The sequence below is a fragment of the Chionomys nivalis genome, chromosome 3 (assembly GCF_950005125.1).
Source record: "Chionomys nivalis chromosome 3, mChiNiv1.1, whole genome shotgun sequence".
Lineage (NCBI taxonomy): Eukaryota > Metazoa > Chordata > Mammalia > Rodentia > Cricetidae > Chionomys > Chionomys nivalis.
Window position 1 is genome coordinate 94,687,050 of NC_080088.1, and position 16,099 is coordinate 94,703,148.

Consider the following 16,099-nt stretch of genomic DNA (forward strand, 5'->3'; position numbering starts at 1 on the left):
TTTGGTGTGTGCACACACGGGAAATGTCTAAGCTAGGGTTTCAATCTCTGTGAAGAGACACCATGACTACAGCAACTCTTATAAAGGAAAAAGACATTTAATTGGGTGACTTACATTTTCAGAGATTTAGTCCATTATCATCATGGTAGGACATGGAGGCAGTAAAGCAGACACGGTGCTGGAGAAGTAGCTGAGAGTCCTACATCTTGACTATCAATCTGGAGAAGTGACCTTTCCCTTATCTGAGTCCATGGAAGTAGGGCCCCCTACTCTAGAGGCTTGACCCTCTCCCTGACCTGAACCTAGGGAAGTGGCTCCCTCTGGTTAGAGGCTGACAGCTCTCTGACCGCCAATCCCCCCACCCCCCACCCCCTCCACACCAAGGACTCCTCCCCTAATGGGAAGGGCCAATCAGAAGCAGGCAACACCTCATCCCTGGAAAGCAGTCAATCCCTTGTCTGTGACTTTGCAGGTTTGGGATTCCCTAAGCCTTCCCCTCTTAGCCTGGCCACTACCAAAACATCAAAAGACCCTCCCAGCACTGCTCAGGGTCCCTCCTTCTCCTCCTCCTTTTCCTTCTCCTCCTCCTTTTTCTTCCTCCTCCTCCTCCTCCTCCTCCTTCTTTTTCCTCCTTTGTCCTCTCTTCTTTTTTTCTTCTTCCTTTTCTCCCTCCTCTTCTTCCTCCTCCTTCCTTCTTCTTTTCTTCTTCTCCTTCTTCTGCTCCTGCTGCTTCAGACGGACTGAGAGGCCAGAGTTAACTCACAATAAAGTCTCTTTGTTTGTGCATTACATTCAATCTCATGGTGGTATTTTGGGGATCCAAACTTTGGGCATAACATATGTAGACTGGCTGCCAGCATTTGGGGCATTCCCTTCCCAGGGCCGCTTGATAAAAGTGATAGAGAAGAGGGTCTTAGGGGGCAAGAAGGGTCACACTAATGATCCTTTGTTGTGTGACATTTTACTCTTTTGACTTTTTGAAGGGCCCACCACCCAGCTCCCAAATAAATCACACGCAGAGGCTTATTCTTAGTTATAAATGTCCGGCCTCAGCTTGGCTTGTTTCTTGCCAGGTTTCCTTAACTTAAATTATGCTGACTACCTTTTGCCGCTGGGATTTTATCTTTCTCTATTTCTGTATACCTTTCTTTACTTCTTTCTCTGTGATTTGCTGTGTGTAGCTGGGTGGCTGACTCCAATGTCCTCCTCTCCTTGTTCTCTCGCTCTTCTTATTTCCTCCCAGATTTCTCCTTCTATCTGTATTCTCTGCCTCAGCCCCGCCTATCCTTCACTGTTGATGGTTCATCTACTAAGACCATCAGGTGTTTTAGACAGGCACAGTAACATAGCTTCAAAAGTTAAACAAATACAGGGTAAACGAAAGTCACACACCTGAAAATAATATTCCCCAACAATCCTTAGTTCAATGAATTTAGATAAATTCTGTGGATCTTTTTATTTTTGTGAGAAAGGCCTCGGAAGTTAGAAAGGGGAAGTGAGAGTTTCTCAGTTTCTCTGAGTTCAAATTCCCTGACGTGTGAATTTCTGTCCTGGCCATGGGTATCTGTGACCTGTGAGCGTCTGACTGTGGGTATCAGTGGAAACTGGGAGTCTTCCTACTAGAAGCAAAGGTGACTCTGAGATGGTCACCCAGACCCGCTCATTTGGTCTTTACGATGGAGTATACAGTCTCTTCCTGGGGGTTCTCATGGACAGGCGGGCAGCCTGGTGTTCCTGGGGAGGTCGGGCTTGAGAGGGTAATGGAGGCATACAAGATGTTGTTGTCCTGCAGGGGTGGGGACAGGGCATTAGATAGCAGCAGTGCAACTGAGGCTCCATAAAGCAGCAGCTGCAGTCTGAGTGTCCTCCCACACCTCTGACCTCTAACCTTCTGCCTCCATCAACACCCCCTTAACTCCTTCAGACCTGAGTCTGAATCGCTTACCTTGGGCTTCTCTTTGGGGTCCATATGTGGTCCTAGAGAAAAAGGAACACAGAGTTCTGAAGTCGAGGTGTGGGACAGGAAGGGAGACAGATGGCTGGGAGTTCCAAGCGTGAGGTGAAGACCTTGGTTACATGGGAGGGACAGGGTGAGGGAGGGGCAGGGTGAGGGAGGGACAGGGTGAGGGAGGGGTAGGGTGAGGGAGGGGCAGGGTGAGGGAGGGGCAGGGTGAGGAGGGGCAGGCGAAAACACTGAGGGAATGCTTGTGTAAGTGTGGGGTCTTGGGAGAAGAAGGCAGAGCCAGGTGTGGAACAGGAAGCTGGCAGATTTTACCTTCGGGCTCAACTTGCTCACATTTCTCAGTGTTTTCAATGAGTTCCCTGCGTGAGAACAAGATGGGCAACAGATTAGAGGCTGGGCAAGAAAGAATTAAGACATTAGGTGCTGGGCTGGAGAGATGGCCCAGTTAGTAAAGTGTTTGTCACAGAAATATGACTTCAGATCCCAGTACACACAAAGCTGGATGCTGGAGAAGCAGAGACAGGCGGAGAAGTCCCTGGAGTTCACTGGCCAGCCTGGACTAACAGATGAGCTCTAGATTCAGAGAAAGACCCTGTCTCAGAAGATGAAGTGAAGGCTGGAGAGATGGTTCAGTTGGCAAAGGGCCTGCTTCCCAAACGTGAAGACCCAGATTTTACAAGGACCCATGTAAAAAATGCTGGGCACAGTCAGTCAGGCAGTGGTGGTACACTCCTTTAAATCCAGCACTCTGTGAGTTTGAGGCCAATCCGGTCTACAAAGTTTGGTCCAGGATAGCCAGGGATGTTTACAGAGAGAAACCCTGTCTCAAAAAAACATACAACAAAATATTCTGGGTACAATGTGCCTGGAGGGTGAGGTGGAGATGGGTGGATCCCTGAAGCTGTTGTCTGCACAGCTCAGCCAAACTGATGATCTTCAGTTAGTGAGAGACCTGACTATAAAGGTCTCAAAATAAATATTAAGTAAAGGTAGGAGAAACTGAGGAGAGTCACGAGATAGACCTCTGGCCTCCACATACACGCACAAGTGCACACACAAACACAACATACATGCAGGAACACAAAATAGAATGGAGAGAAACTGAGAAAGAACACCATTGATCTCTGCCTTCTACACACAGGGCACATGTGCACTGCACATATATATATACAAAACAAGAACATGTAATAACACACACAGGACTGGGGATGTGGTGCATGCTTGTATTCTCAGTGTTCAGGAGGTGGAGACAGGGGGACTCCTGACGTTCACTGTTCCAGGTGTAATTGTTGAGTTCCAGACCAGTGTGAGACCCTGCCTCAAGAAAACAAAACAAAAACCAAAACCCAAGTGGGGTCAGATTAAATGACTTAGTGGATAAAGCCATGCCATTAAGACTGACAACTTGATTTCATCCCAGGGATCCACAGGGTGGAAGGAAAAAGACAGCTCTCAGAAGTTGTCCTCTGTTTTCCACATGTGTGCTGTGACAAGCTCATACCCACACATACATATATACACATGCACACAAATAAGTAAAATGAAACAAAAATAATTATTTAAGGTGGATAACACCTGAGAACACACACATGTGCATGTGCATTAGTACCTGCACACATGCATGCATGCACACAATCGAGCACACATGCCTACACACTAGAAGCTGGTTCCCTTTGAGTGGTCTCTGCCATCCTCAATGACTCACGATGGGCATGTTTGTGTTCGGCCTTCTCTTGAAGAGGAATGAGAGGCCATTGGTAAGGGGGCCTGGCCGAGGTCTCTCAACACTAGTTGAAGGTGAGTCATTGGAGGAAATCATCTTAGGAAACCACCTTATGCTGGGCAAGAACAGAGACTAGAAATAGGAAGAACCAATGCTATCCTCTCTCATCACCTTGATTAAAACTAGAAGGCAGAAAAATTTCAGATCTTCTGGGTACGTGCTCAGGCTAAGGTCATGGAAGAAGGGACCTGAGATCAGACTGGAGGAAGGGCATCTGGCCAAAGAAGCCACAGGGAGAGGACAGAGGGAGGAGCTGGGGATGCAGTGTTGCTCTCAGAGTGCTTGAGTTAATTGACAAGGTCCTGGGTTCCAGCTCCAGCCCCTCATATACCGGGTGTGGTGTGATGCCTGTCATTCCAACAGTTGGGAGGTGGAGGTGAAAAGATCAGAAGTTCAAGGTTGCCCTTGGCTACACAGTCAGTTCAAGGCCAGCTGGGGCTCTCTGAGACCCTTTCTCAGAAAAAATTTAGAAGGCTCAGAGAAGGCCATGTGCAGTAAGGAAAAGAAAAGACAGGAGAGAAGGACAGAGAGGTTGGGAGGTGAAGAGAGAAAGACAAAAGATGTGGAAGACCTAGAACAAAGGATTCCTGGGGAGCGGGGCTCACTGACCACAGAGAAAGGCAGAGGGAAGAAAGGGGAAGATGGGAGAGCTGGTGGAATCCAGGCAGATGTTCAAGGCTGAGAGGAGCCAGAGCCACAGAGAGGGAAGCCTAGGAAATGGAAGGAGAGAAGGAGAAAGACCACATGAGGCCTGGGGGTGGGGGCTGTTGTGGAAGGAGACTCCCCGAGACTCTGCTGCACCCCTTGTCAGTGTGTGAAGCTGGTGGCCTTGAAGAGCATGGCGTCATGGAGGACATGGAGGAAGCAGTCAGGATGAGTCAGGGGTGGGGAGATGTGCAGAGCCTTGTGTGCGGTTCTCCATTGCTCTTCTAATGCCATTTGAAGGGGCTGGAGAGATGGCTCAGTGGGCAAGAGCACTGGCTGCTCTTGCAGAGGACAGGATGGCGCTCACCTGGCTGTGGTTTCGCCTTTAGTCCTCTGGCCTGTGGGGGAAGAAACAGTGTCAGTGTGACATCCGTGCTGATTGTCCTTCTGCCCCTCAGCTGTCCTCTATGTTCAGCTCCTTCAGAGGACAGGGGAGCAAAGAGAGGGCCCCAGACAGTGAGGGAAGAGCCTGGACTACCTCTGCTGGGCTGTTGTCCCACACAGCACCCCTCCCCCAAATCCCTGCCAGGTCCAGGCCCCACCCCTGTCTCCTTTGTTCCTTCACCAACCTTGAGTTCCCCCTGACCCTGCACCTGCTTGTCTACTCTGCATTCTCCTGCCTTCCTTTTTGTGCCCTTAGGAACCGCCTTCTTCTGGATTGTATTTTACTCTACTGGTCTGTGTGTCTTGGTGCATACTGTGCTGTTTTAATTACTATAGGTTTTTAAAATTGCAACTCATTATTATATGACAGTTACAGGTTTGTATGGAGGTCAGAGGGCAACTTTTAGAAATCAGTTCTCTCCACCACGTGGCTCCAGTCTTGGACACCTTTTACCCTCTAAGAGCTATTATTGACTTTCTTTTGTTTGAATTTTAAAATTACACGCACCTCTTTTGGGGTAATGCACATGAGAGCAGATGCCTGTGGATTCAGGAAAGAGCTTCCTGTAGGCCTGGAGCTGGAGGTGCAGATGGTTGTAAACTGCCTGATGTGGGTGCTGGGGGCAGAACTCAGGTTCTCTGCAAGAGCAGCCAGTGCTCTTAACTACTGAGCCATCCCTCCAGCCTCCTATTGCAACTTTTACCAAATTCTGGGATGAGGCAGTGGGAACGCTCCATTATCCGTCATTTGCTTTTTGTTGCTGTGTGTTCTTGGTGTTTTTTCATCTCATTTTGTCTTTGAGAACGCTTGCGAATTGGAGATGAATTGTCTTTTCAAGACTGCCATTGTCGTTTAGATGGGAATTTTATTGAGTTCACTATTTTTGTAGTATAGACATCTATTTTTTTAAGTCTTTTTTTTTTATTGTATAAATGTTTTCCCGTTTGTATGTCTGTTTGCCACATGTTTACCTGGTCCCTGTGGCAGTCAGACGAGGTCATCACAGCCCCTGGAACAGGAGTTTCAGGAGGCTGTGAGTCATTGTGGGGATGGTAGGAATCAAACCTCAGTCCTCTGCAAAAACAGTCAGAGCTCTTAATTACTGAGCCGTCTCTCCAACCCCTGATATAGACATCTTAACTAATTTTTCATTTTATGAATAAGATGTTTCCTTCTCACCTGCTTTTTCTTTCCTTCAGCGTCACCCACTGAGTTTTGGAGAGCAACTTATTCAGCTCCTCAGTTTGGGCTTTTTCCCCAAGCGTTTTACATTATAGTTATAGTTCTAAAGATTAATTTTTATCTGTGTGTGTATATGTGTGTGTGAGGCATTGTGTGTGCCATCTGTGTTCCCAAGCCCACGGAGACCAGAGCACTGGATGTCTGAAGCTAGACCTACAGGAGATTGTGAGGGACGCCACAGGATGCTGGGAACTGAACTTGGGTCTCTGCAAGAACAGCACATGTTCTTAACGCCTTAACTTCTGGAACAACTCTCTATCGTTTATCTTGTGACTTATAAATACGTGTTTTTGTTTGTTTGTTTTTAGGACAGTTCTATCAGATCCACACGGGCACTTCAAATCCATCCCAGACTCAGCTGCCCAGTCTACCCCTGTGCAGGTTTGACTGAAGAATCTGAACCACAGGCTCACCTGTTTGACCCCTTGGTCGTATTGGGGAGGTTATGGAACATTTAGGAGGTGCAGCCTTCTGAAAGAGGTGTGTGTCACTGGGGGTGTGTTTGAGAATGTAGTGTTCCTTCTCAGTTCTGTTTTCTCTCCGTGTTTTCTGCATGTGGTCGAGATGTGACCGCTCAGTGTACTGCTTCAGCTGCCCCACCATTCTTAACCTTGCCTTGGAGCCGCAAACGAGAATGACCTCTTCCTTCCACAAGGTACTTTTGATGGTGACATTTTTATCACAGCAGAGGAAAGTGACCGCCATTGCTCACCCCCTCATACAGACTTCCTCCTTCAGTCCCCATACGGTGTGGTGGTTTCATCAAACTGTTTTTAACAAACAAGACTTGTTCCTGTTCTCTGGTCCCTGTGTCAGTCTAACCACTGAGTTTTTGTTTGTTTGAGATCTTCTGAACCCATGGAGGACTTTGAATGCTGATCCTCCTGCCTGTACCTTCCACGCACTGGACTTACAGACAGACACTACCACTCTGGGCTCGTCTCAGAGTCTGAGAGCTTTTGCCTTGAATTTTTCTTGGTCCTGGCCATTGGTCTCCATGTGCAGCCCCAGTGGCTGCCAGTTTACCACTGGCTCAGCCTGGCACCTCCAGTCTGTCCTCTACACCCTACGACTGTAAGGTTAGAGTCCAGCCGCTGCTCAGGCCACAGCACCGCCCTTCACCACTCACAGACTCACTCCTGAGACACTGTGACTCTCCAGGTGACATACTTCCATCCAGCCCCAGGGGAGTGACTTACGTCAGAGGGCATTAGTGGCCACGCATCCTGCTCCCTTTCCTCCCTCCTTCCTGGTTCAGGCTTGTGCAGTGAAACCACCCCCATCCTCAGAAGGGTAAAGAAAGAGCCCCCCTTTTCTATTTAGAGCCCCTGCCATGTTGGTGGGGCCTGGCATCCCTTAGAGCCCCTGCCATGCTGCTGTCTACCTTTCTGACTGTCCCTGGCATTGATAACTCTTAGTAAACACCTTCCTCCCCAGTGACGTGTCTCAGTGACCCTCTTGAACCCCATCTGAGACTTTCCACACAAGCTGATGTCATCAGAGCAGGGCTCTGAGGTGGCCTCTTCATTTTGCCTCTGGTACCAGAGGCTTGGGGACTTGACTTACAAGGTTCCCCCTGTCATCTCCTGTGTCCTCCGACAGCACCACACTACTCAAGAGTTCCCGACATGGTTTCCCTTTCCTGGAAGGCCAGAGGGTGTCCTACATGACTCCCAGCACATTTCTGGCTCTTCTGTGGAAGGGAGAGGGGTGAGATAAATTCTCATGGAGTCAAGATTCTCCTGCCTCCCCCATCCCCGTGCACAGACTGAGGTCTGGATCACAGTAGCTGTCATCGTTTTTATTTTTAATTGTATTATGTTTATTTATTCACCATGTGTGTGAGTGTGCACAGGCCGTGGCGTGCGTGTGTCAGAGGACAACATACAGGATCCAGTTATTTCCTTCGGCCCTGTGTGTTCTAGAATTTCCAATGTCTTGACCTCCTGAGACATCTCACTGCCTCTGGCTGTCATGATTTATTCTTTGACATTGTATGTAATTTTTCTTCCTCTGAGAGCTCCTCTACCCTCCTGTCTCTCCTCTGGCGATGTCTGTCAACACCACAGTTCTTAGCCCTTGGGATGCCTCCCCCATCACCCACAGTTACTGGGAAACTGGATGGTCATCTACTTTGGATCCTCCAGTTTCAAGCCAGACTTTGGGAAGTGGAGCAATCAATACAGCTGAGCTGAGGCGACTTCCAGTCTCTTCTGCTTTTCCCTCCCCTAGCTTCCTCCTAGGCAGGCCCTTTCTCCTCTGATGACGAAATGAACGAGTTGACAGAGAAGAACTGATTTTGTGACTGGACTGTGAGGTTCACAGACTGAACCCTCAGAGGCCTCACTTGGGGCACCGGTTTAAAGCAGATTCCCAGTGGGGTTAGCAGTGCAGGCCTGCAGTCAACCAAACTGAAACAACAGCAACAAAAGACCCCAGCTACTCTAAGCAGAAGCCCCAGAGCCTGACTCTGGACTCAAGAACAGGCCATCAGGGATCTGCCCTGGGAAGGCCAGAAGCCACCCTTAGCTATAGCTCCTCAAAAGCTGTCAACCTTGCTGTTTTTAAAGACAGGGTCTCTCCCTGGGACCTGAGGCTCAGCAATCAGGCTAGTGTGACTAGTCATCAGCCTCGGGGATGATCTTGTCCCCCTGCTCAGCACTGGAACTACAAATATTGTAGTGACGGATCCTCAAGCTTGTGTGGCAAGCACTTTACTGACTGAGCCATCACCTGAGCCCCAGAATCTGAGCTGTCAACAATCCCCTTCAGTGACTCTGGTGCAGATTGTCCTGTGGAAACACTCAGGAAGTGTGATGGGGATGCAGTCTGGACCACTTACCTTTCCTTCTCTTCCACCTGAGGAACGCCATCAATCCCAAAACCCCAGCCAGGAGTACAGCGGCAGCCACCGCCAATGCAACACTGGTTCCCAGATGCAGGGTCTGATTTTCTACGCTCATCTGACCTTCTGTGGCTGTGAGGGTGTTTTTGGTGTGTGCAGAAGTGGCAGGGGTGGGACTTGGAGCCATGGTCCTGGGGGCTGGGAAGAGATAAAGGAAGTCAGCATGAACTTCCCCAGTAGGAGTGAAGATTCTAGAGAAGCCTCTGCAGCACTCTTTGCCGTCAGACACTGAAGCAATGGATTCCAATAACTGGAGACACCCAAGGAGTCTCAAGCTGGGAGAAGGAAAAGGCAAAGCTTGGAGCCAGCCAGTACAGAACTGATCTCCCAGAAAGAGAGTTCACACAGTTCTGACAACTCCTCAGATCACCTTGCAGGAGAGACTGGAGACAGGATGATGGCTCCCTGTGGGCGGGGCCACACCGGAACTGGGACTGCTTAGCTGTGCTTATGTCTTGTCTTCTGTTTAGGCCTAAGCCTCAGGTCAGGATGTGTCAAATCCCAAATATGGAGCTGGGGGTTTGTCACTGGACCTCCTTGTTTCTCCTCCCAATCTGGTCAAGCTGAGTGCTGGAAGCCGCGATATTATACAATAATTGCGCAGTCATCTTTTCAGGAGCGACTTATCAGAACCAAGGGATCCCCCTTAGCCCTTAGGCTAAACCCAAAGGCAAGGCTTTCGGCGTTCTTGCTTTGTGAATAAAGTGACTGTCCTTTGCTGTTGATTTTTCACTGTAGTTGGCTTCCCTTCTGTTACATATTTGGGAATGAATTCCCTAGTTTCGAACAGTTTCCCACTGCCAGGCCTGTTTCTCTCTCCTTCTGCAATCTGCCTTCCTGCAATTATCTTTATCTGTAGGCATTTGGTCAGGGCTTAGGGTCCAGGCACAGAGCATCACCTGCCCAAGCTGCTACTCTGGTTTAACTCCTATGCTCACCTTTACCTCGGTTCACTGATGACTTTAGTTCAGGACTCTCAAGAACAGCAGGAGAAATAATTAACTGCAACCCAGAGAAAGACCCACAACACCCAGCATCACAACGACTGATAACAGCATAGCCCAGAAGCGATAATTTAGAGTCCTGCCTGTATCCTTTGCTTAGAGCAGTGAGTCTAACTCCAGACCTAGACCATAGAACTGCATTGTCTGGTATCCCGTCTCCTTTTGGGATGCAGGATGGGGAACAGCTCTTAGAAGCTCACACAGGAAAAAGGGAACAGATGCTGAGACTGAGATCGGGTGGGGTGAGCAATGACAACTCTACTTCCTGGTAGGAACGTCCTCAGCTCATGTCATCCCTTACAAAGAGCAATCTCTAAGTCACACAGATCCAAACCAGTCATTTTCTAGTAAAGTCTTTGTTAGAACAGAAGTAGCCTGCCAGGGTGGACTAGGCTGCTCCTTAGATGTGAGTTATTGAACAAATTCTCAGTGCCAGGCATGGCTTGCCTCCCTATGCCTTATCGGTGAGTGAGGTTCAGAGCCCCCAATCCCACACAGACTATTGGCATTGCTCTTGGTTGCCCACCACAGCTAGATGGTAAGAACCTATTGCTGAAGACGCTGCTTGCTTTTGATGTAGATATGATGAAAATACATTGTAAAATGTATGAAATATTTAATCAAGTACTACCAAAAATCTTTTTGCTATTTGTTTTATGTGTGTATTTAGTATGTGTCTGCTGAGTGTACATACATGCACCTATACACATGAGCACATGAGCACACACACAAACACACACACATATAGGACAGAGATGTGCACCTGAATATGCATGTGGGGGCCGAAGAGGCTTCAGTGTCCTCTTACAACATTCTCCATCTATTCCTCAGGGGCAGCTTCTCTCTGTGAAATGGGGGCTCAAGCATCAGCTAGACTGAAAGCCAACAAACTCTGCAATCCTCCTGCCTCAACCTCCTTGGTGTCACAGCATATACAGGGACACCCAGCTTCCTCCGTGGGTGATGGGATTTAAATCACAAAGCCAATGCTCTTAACATTTATTTAGAGATGGAGTCCATGTAGCCCAGACTGGCCTTGAACTTGCTGTGTAGCTAATGACCTTAGACTCCTGATCTCTTCACCTCCACCTCCACTGGGATCACAGGTTTGCACCTCCCCACTTAAAAAATCAGTTCTTATCTCACTGGTGGAGCACACCTCTAATCCCAGCATTCGAGAGGCAGAGACCGGCAGATCTCTGTGTGTTCAAGGTCTGTGTAGTCTACGTAGCAAGTTCTGGGCCAGCTAGGCTACATAGTGAGACCCTGCCTCAGGTATAAATGTATGTAATGTATGATATATCATTTGAACTCTGAAATATGCAGTCCAGTGGTTTACAGCGCATCCATTTTGCAGAGTAGCCACCACTGCTATTCATTCCCAGACTTTTTTATATAATGAATTTCCTTTGCTGTCCTAATTTTGGCAGGGAGTGTAGGCAAACATGTGTATACATATGTGTGTGTGTATCTATGCACATATATCTATACATATATATTACTCTCTTTCCCAGAATGTCCCTAAACAACAAAACAAAAACAAAGTTGTTGGAGGTGTCGGGTTGGGTAATGACTGAGAGGGAAGGAGTCTCGTCGGCCACTGTCATGGATAAGGTTAGAGTCACTAAGGAAGTGTAGTCCCGAGAGGAGAAAAGGCAGGTCAGCAACTGAGGAGATGACTCAGTCCAGAAAGCATTTGCCCTGTGCTCTGGTTAGTTATTGTGTCAATGTGACACAGCTGTAGTTATCTGGGAAGGGGACCTCAGCTGAGAAAATGCCTCCATCAGATTGCCCATAGGCAAGTCTACAGGACTTTTTCTTGATTTGATTGATGTGGGAGGGCACAGCTAACTGAGGGTGGTGCCATGTGTGGGTTTGTGGTCCTGGATGCTGTAATCAAAGCAGGCTGAGGAAGCCCCAAAAGCAAGCCAGTAAGCAGCCCTCTTCCATGGCTTCTGTTTCAGTTCCTTCTTCCAGGTTCCTACTTTAGGTGTTCCTTCCTGGGATATCACATACTTTCTTTGTAAGATAGGCCATGTGAGCCCCTGTAACCACAACACCATGGGAGATGGGGACAAGAGGATCAATGCAGCTTTGTAGCCCTAGCTGAAAACATCGAGCTCCAGGTTCAGTGAGAGACCCTGCCTTAAGGGAATAAAGTTGGTCTTACAAGAGGAGGATTCCCAGTGCCCCACTCTGGCCTTCCCAAGCACAAAAATGTGATATATGTACACACACACACACACAAACATATAAGATACACATGCACACACATATGTATGTGTATACACCATATATACATGACCCATGAAATCAATATAGAAGAGAGGCAAACAATAGAGTAAGCTCCAGCAGAGGCCATATGTCTATAGCTGAGAGACGTTTGGAGGTAAAGGGTCCTTGTGGGGTCTGTTGGTCACCAGCATGACCTGGGCCAGGGGTTGAATTCTGCTGGTCCCTGTGTCCCTCTTTGTATAATGACCTTGAAAGTATTCAGCAGTGGTGACAGGTGGCTGGAGTAATACCCACAGGGTGACAGGGCTGGGCCTTAGTACACTCTGTGTGGAAGCTGAAATCACAGTTGTCACAGAGGAGGTGAAGCCACCAGAAGCCCTGATCATGGTGAGAACGTGAGGGAGAAGAGAGAAATGAGGGAGGGGAAAAAGAAACTGGGGCAGGGACCCAGAGGAGGAGGAGTATACATGGGGGCCAGAAGGTACCTTCTGTGGAGGGCACAATGAGGGGGCATCTTTGAGGTTTACAGGTGATTATGGGGAAAAAGAAAGGTAGAGCTCTGGAGAGTGGACAGAACACACCAGAAGAATCTGGGAAGGATCAGACTTGTAAGATCTCTAATGACATCTATGGTATAAAAACGCCAGTAACACAGAGCTGACCTGGGATGTGCTTCCTAGGGGTGACGGTGAGTTGGGTCCAACCAATTGACTGCCACTGCTCTATGCCATGTTTCGTGTTCAGATAAACTCGGCAGAAGTATATGCTCTGATCCTTCTCCTCCAAGTCCAGGATTCTGAGGGCTCCGGATGTCTGAGACTGTGTCCAGTTCAGGATGAGCCTGTCCTTGAAATGCTCATGGATGAAACCCGAGGAAGAGTTGTAGATAAATTCCCCATGGAACTGCTGCCATCTCCAGAGAATCCTCATCTGTGGATCGGGTGCCAACTCCCAGGGGAAGTAGAAGGAGAAGGGGATCTCGATGGAGCCGCCCTGGACACCAGAGAGGAGTGCTGATTGGTTGACACCAAAGGATCTTTCTCTGTTGGATCCTGCTGAGTTCCCTGGGAAGGATGGGGAAGAATCTGAATCCACTGCAGAGGATGGAAAGGACAACCCAGAGCTTCCCGAGTCTTCACCACAGGCAGGAGTAGAACTCGGGGAAGGACTTTCCCCTTGTCCCACTGTTCAATATGGGACAGGATAGACAGGAAGAGTTGAGCTGGACCCACTCTGAAGTTGAGCTCTTTCTTGTGGTTCAGAGGACAGGCTGGTTCCTCTAGCAGTCACCTGTCCACACGACAGCCCACTCTTCCCAGCTCCACTCCCCACTCCTGTGGTTAGGTTCCCACTAGTGAAGTTCCCACCACTCACCAGTTTGCAGGTATGCTGCGGGCAGCAGCAGAAGCAGGATCCAAGTCATGGCCTGCATCCCTCCAGGAAGTGAGACCAGCGGAGCCATCAGACAGTAGAGGAGGCCCCGTGGAGGAACCCTGGGCCCTCAGGAGTCGGGAGAGAATCAGGGAAAAGTGACCCACACTCCCTCGGCCTTCTCATGTGGAGGACTGAGTGGGGGCAGGACCTCTCAATCTCCACCTCTTTGTGGCCAGCAACTTCCTTTATCATTCTGGCTTCTTCTTTCCAGTATTGCAGAAGATCCACTCTTGTGCCCTTGAGCCCAACCCCCCCTTTTTTTCTGGAAGATACAGCCTTAACCTCTGCATGCCGGGCTCTCCTATCTTCAGCCTTAACCTCCTGTCTTGTCCAGTCTTTTCCATTTTGCTGTCAGCCTGCAATCACTGTTTCCTCAGCTCCCATTTCCTCCACTCCTGCCCTCCCCTCAGCCTGTTTCTCACTATGTCTCCCCTGGTGCTGGTTGTCTGTGTCTTTCTCTCTAGTGATCGTAGGTAAAGAAGTGGTCAGTTTCTGCTCACTTCAGACACAATGAGGAAGGGGGTGATGAGGAAACACATTCAGTCCCAGCCCTAGCTTGGTGCCCCCACCATCGTCTGCTCTTTGCACTCTTGCTGCCTGTCAGGGACTCCTTACAGTGCCCCTGGAAAACTAAAGCCCTGGCTTTACACTCTTGCCCTGGCTGCTCGCTGCTGCCAAGTCTGTAATTTCCCTTTGCTTCCGGGTAAATTATAGACTTGTCTCCCTCACCTCGACAGTGACTCCAGAGATATTCCAGCTTCTGAAGGAGCCTTCCTGCCTCCCGCCATCTTTAACACATACTCAGAGGAGGAAACTAGTGATCAGAGAAGCCTGACACATGTCACATGACTGGCACACGGCAGGCGATTAGACTTCAGTTTCATTGAGTTCTCGGAGTCTCACTCTCCACACTGACTTGCAGCTGCCTGCTCAGTGCAGCATCTGAACTCCCCTCAAAGGTCATGGATCTGCTGCTGGGCTCCAGGGAGGCTGTTCCCACAGAACACTTCAGTGATTCCTTCTAGCTCTGTCTGTTCTTGAACCTTCTTTGAATGCAGTGGACAAAAAGGGCTCAGAGCAGCAATGTGTCAGCCATGACATATCACCTGGGACATCTCTGAGAGTGGACACAGCTGGTCCGTGAATAGTTGAGTCGTGAGATGTGGGGCAGTGGCTGTGGTAGCCAAAGGGCTGAGTTTGTGGAGGTCATCCTACCCTTCCCTATGACAAGGTGCCACCAGTTCCCTGAAGGGCAGGAAGATGTGATTGTATCAAAGGAAGTGACTTCATTCTCTCTGAATGAGATGGGCAGAGGCGACTTCCCATTCCCTTAGATTTCCTGGTATTGATTGCCTTCTCCATGCCCCCCTGCAGGTGGCTACGCAGCCGCGTCTGTCATGTCTGCTTTCTCTGCCTTCCTCACCCCTTGCTAAGTCTCTAAAGGAAGGACTGGGCCTAATGAGCTTGCCATGTGCCAGCTGCTGGTCTTCAGTATTTTTACACAACAGACTCTGGTTGGTCCCTCAGGATCCCAGCTGTCCCTGTGCTCAGCCTCACTGCTGCCACCTGCTGGCCACTCAATCCCAAGTCATGAACTCTGTTCTAATTTCAAGTCCTGGACTCAGTTGAATCCCCTTAGGGACTCTGCTGTGGGATGATTTCTGTCCAGAGGGTTGTAATCATTTTTTGTAGTGAGAACTCAGTTTGCCCCAATAGCAGTGAGTGGACCCTGCAGCCATGTTGCTTTCACAGGGGAGGGGCCCTTTTCGTGGAAGAGCAGCCTGGGGCTGTCTAGTACCACGCATGGGGCTTTTGCAGACATCGGACCAATGGACTGTCGGGTTACAGTGTTAGAACCTGGCTGCTGCTCAGGCTGCAACATGAGTGTGCCCTGACCCACAGAAGAAATAAGTAAATATAATTTAAAAAATTAAGGTGTGCATGGTGGCACACGCCTTCTTACTAGTATATGGGAGACAGAGGCCAGAGGACATCTGTTAACTTGGATCTAGCCTGGTCTGTATATTGAGTTCCAGGCCAACCAGGAGTACATAGTGGGACCAAACAAAAACAAAACAGATCCACAAAAAAAAAGAATAATAAAAAGCAAACAAAGAAACACAGAAAACAAACAAACAAAAACCGCAACTAACAAAACAAAATGTCCAAGGTACACGGTGTCTGGAGTAGTAAAGCCGGATGTTGCTCTCTAGCCTGTATAAGGATGAGCACACACTTACTTGCAAACACATATACTTGCACGTGACGGCGCACGTGTATGTGTGCGCACACACACATACACCATCATGGAAGGCACCTTTCACAGTTGATCATCCAGCACCTGCCTACCGAGTCCTCATCCTAAGCAAACACGGCCAGAGCCAGGTTGTGAGCAACAGCGAAGCACAGAGTCCCCAGCTCTTGCAGGACCTTGTGAAAGACG

The 16,099-nt window shown here is 49.0% G+C and overlaps 1 protein-coding gene and 1 long non-coding RNA gene across 2 annotated transcripts; both read right to left on the minus strand.

The window, feature by feature from the left end:
* Positions 1 to 375: 375 nt before the first annotated feature.
* Positions 376 to 4,791, minus strand: LOC130871226 (uncharacterized). Its single transcript, XR_009056838.1, has 4 exons — positions 4,759 to 4,791; positions 2,276 to 2,322; positions 1,946 to 1,977; positions 376 to 1,786 (listed from the first exon to the last, which is right to left on the minus strand). It is a non-coding gene; the product is annotated as an uncharacterized LOC130871226 (long non-coding RNA).
* Positions 4,792 to 8,522: 3,731 nt separating this feature from the next.
* LOC130871376 (paired immunoglobulin-like type 2 receptor alpha) lies at positions 8,523 to 13,645 on the minus strand. Its single transcript, XM_057764715.1, has 4 exons — positions 13,597 to 13,645; positions 12,885 to 13,286; positions 8,921 to 9,121; positions 8,523 to 8,581 (listed from the first exon to the last, which is right to left on the minus strand). The coding sequence occupies exons 1-4, from the start codon at positions 13,643 to 13,645 to the stop codon at positions 8,523 to 8,525; spliced, it is 711 nt and encodes a 236-aa protein (XP_057620698.1).
* Between the last annotated feature and the right edge of the window lie 2,454 nt (positions 13,646 to 16,099).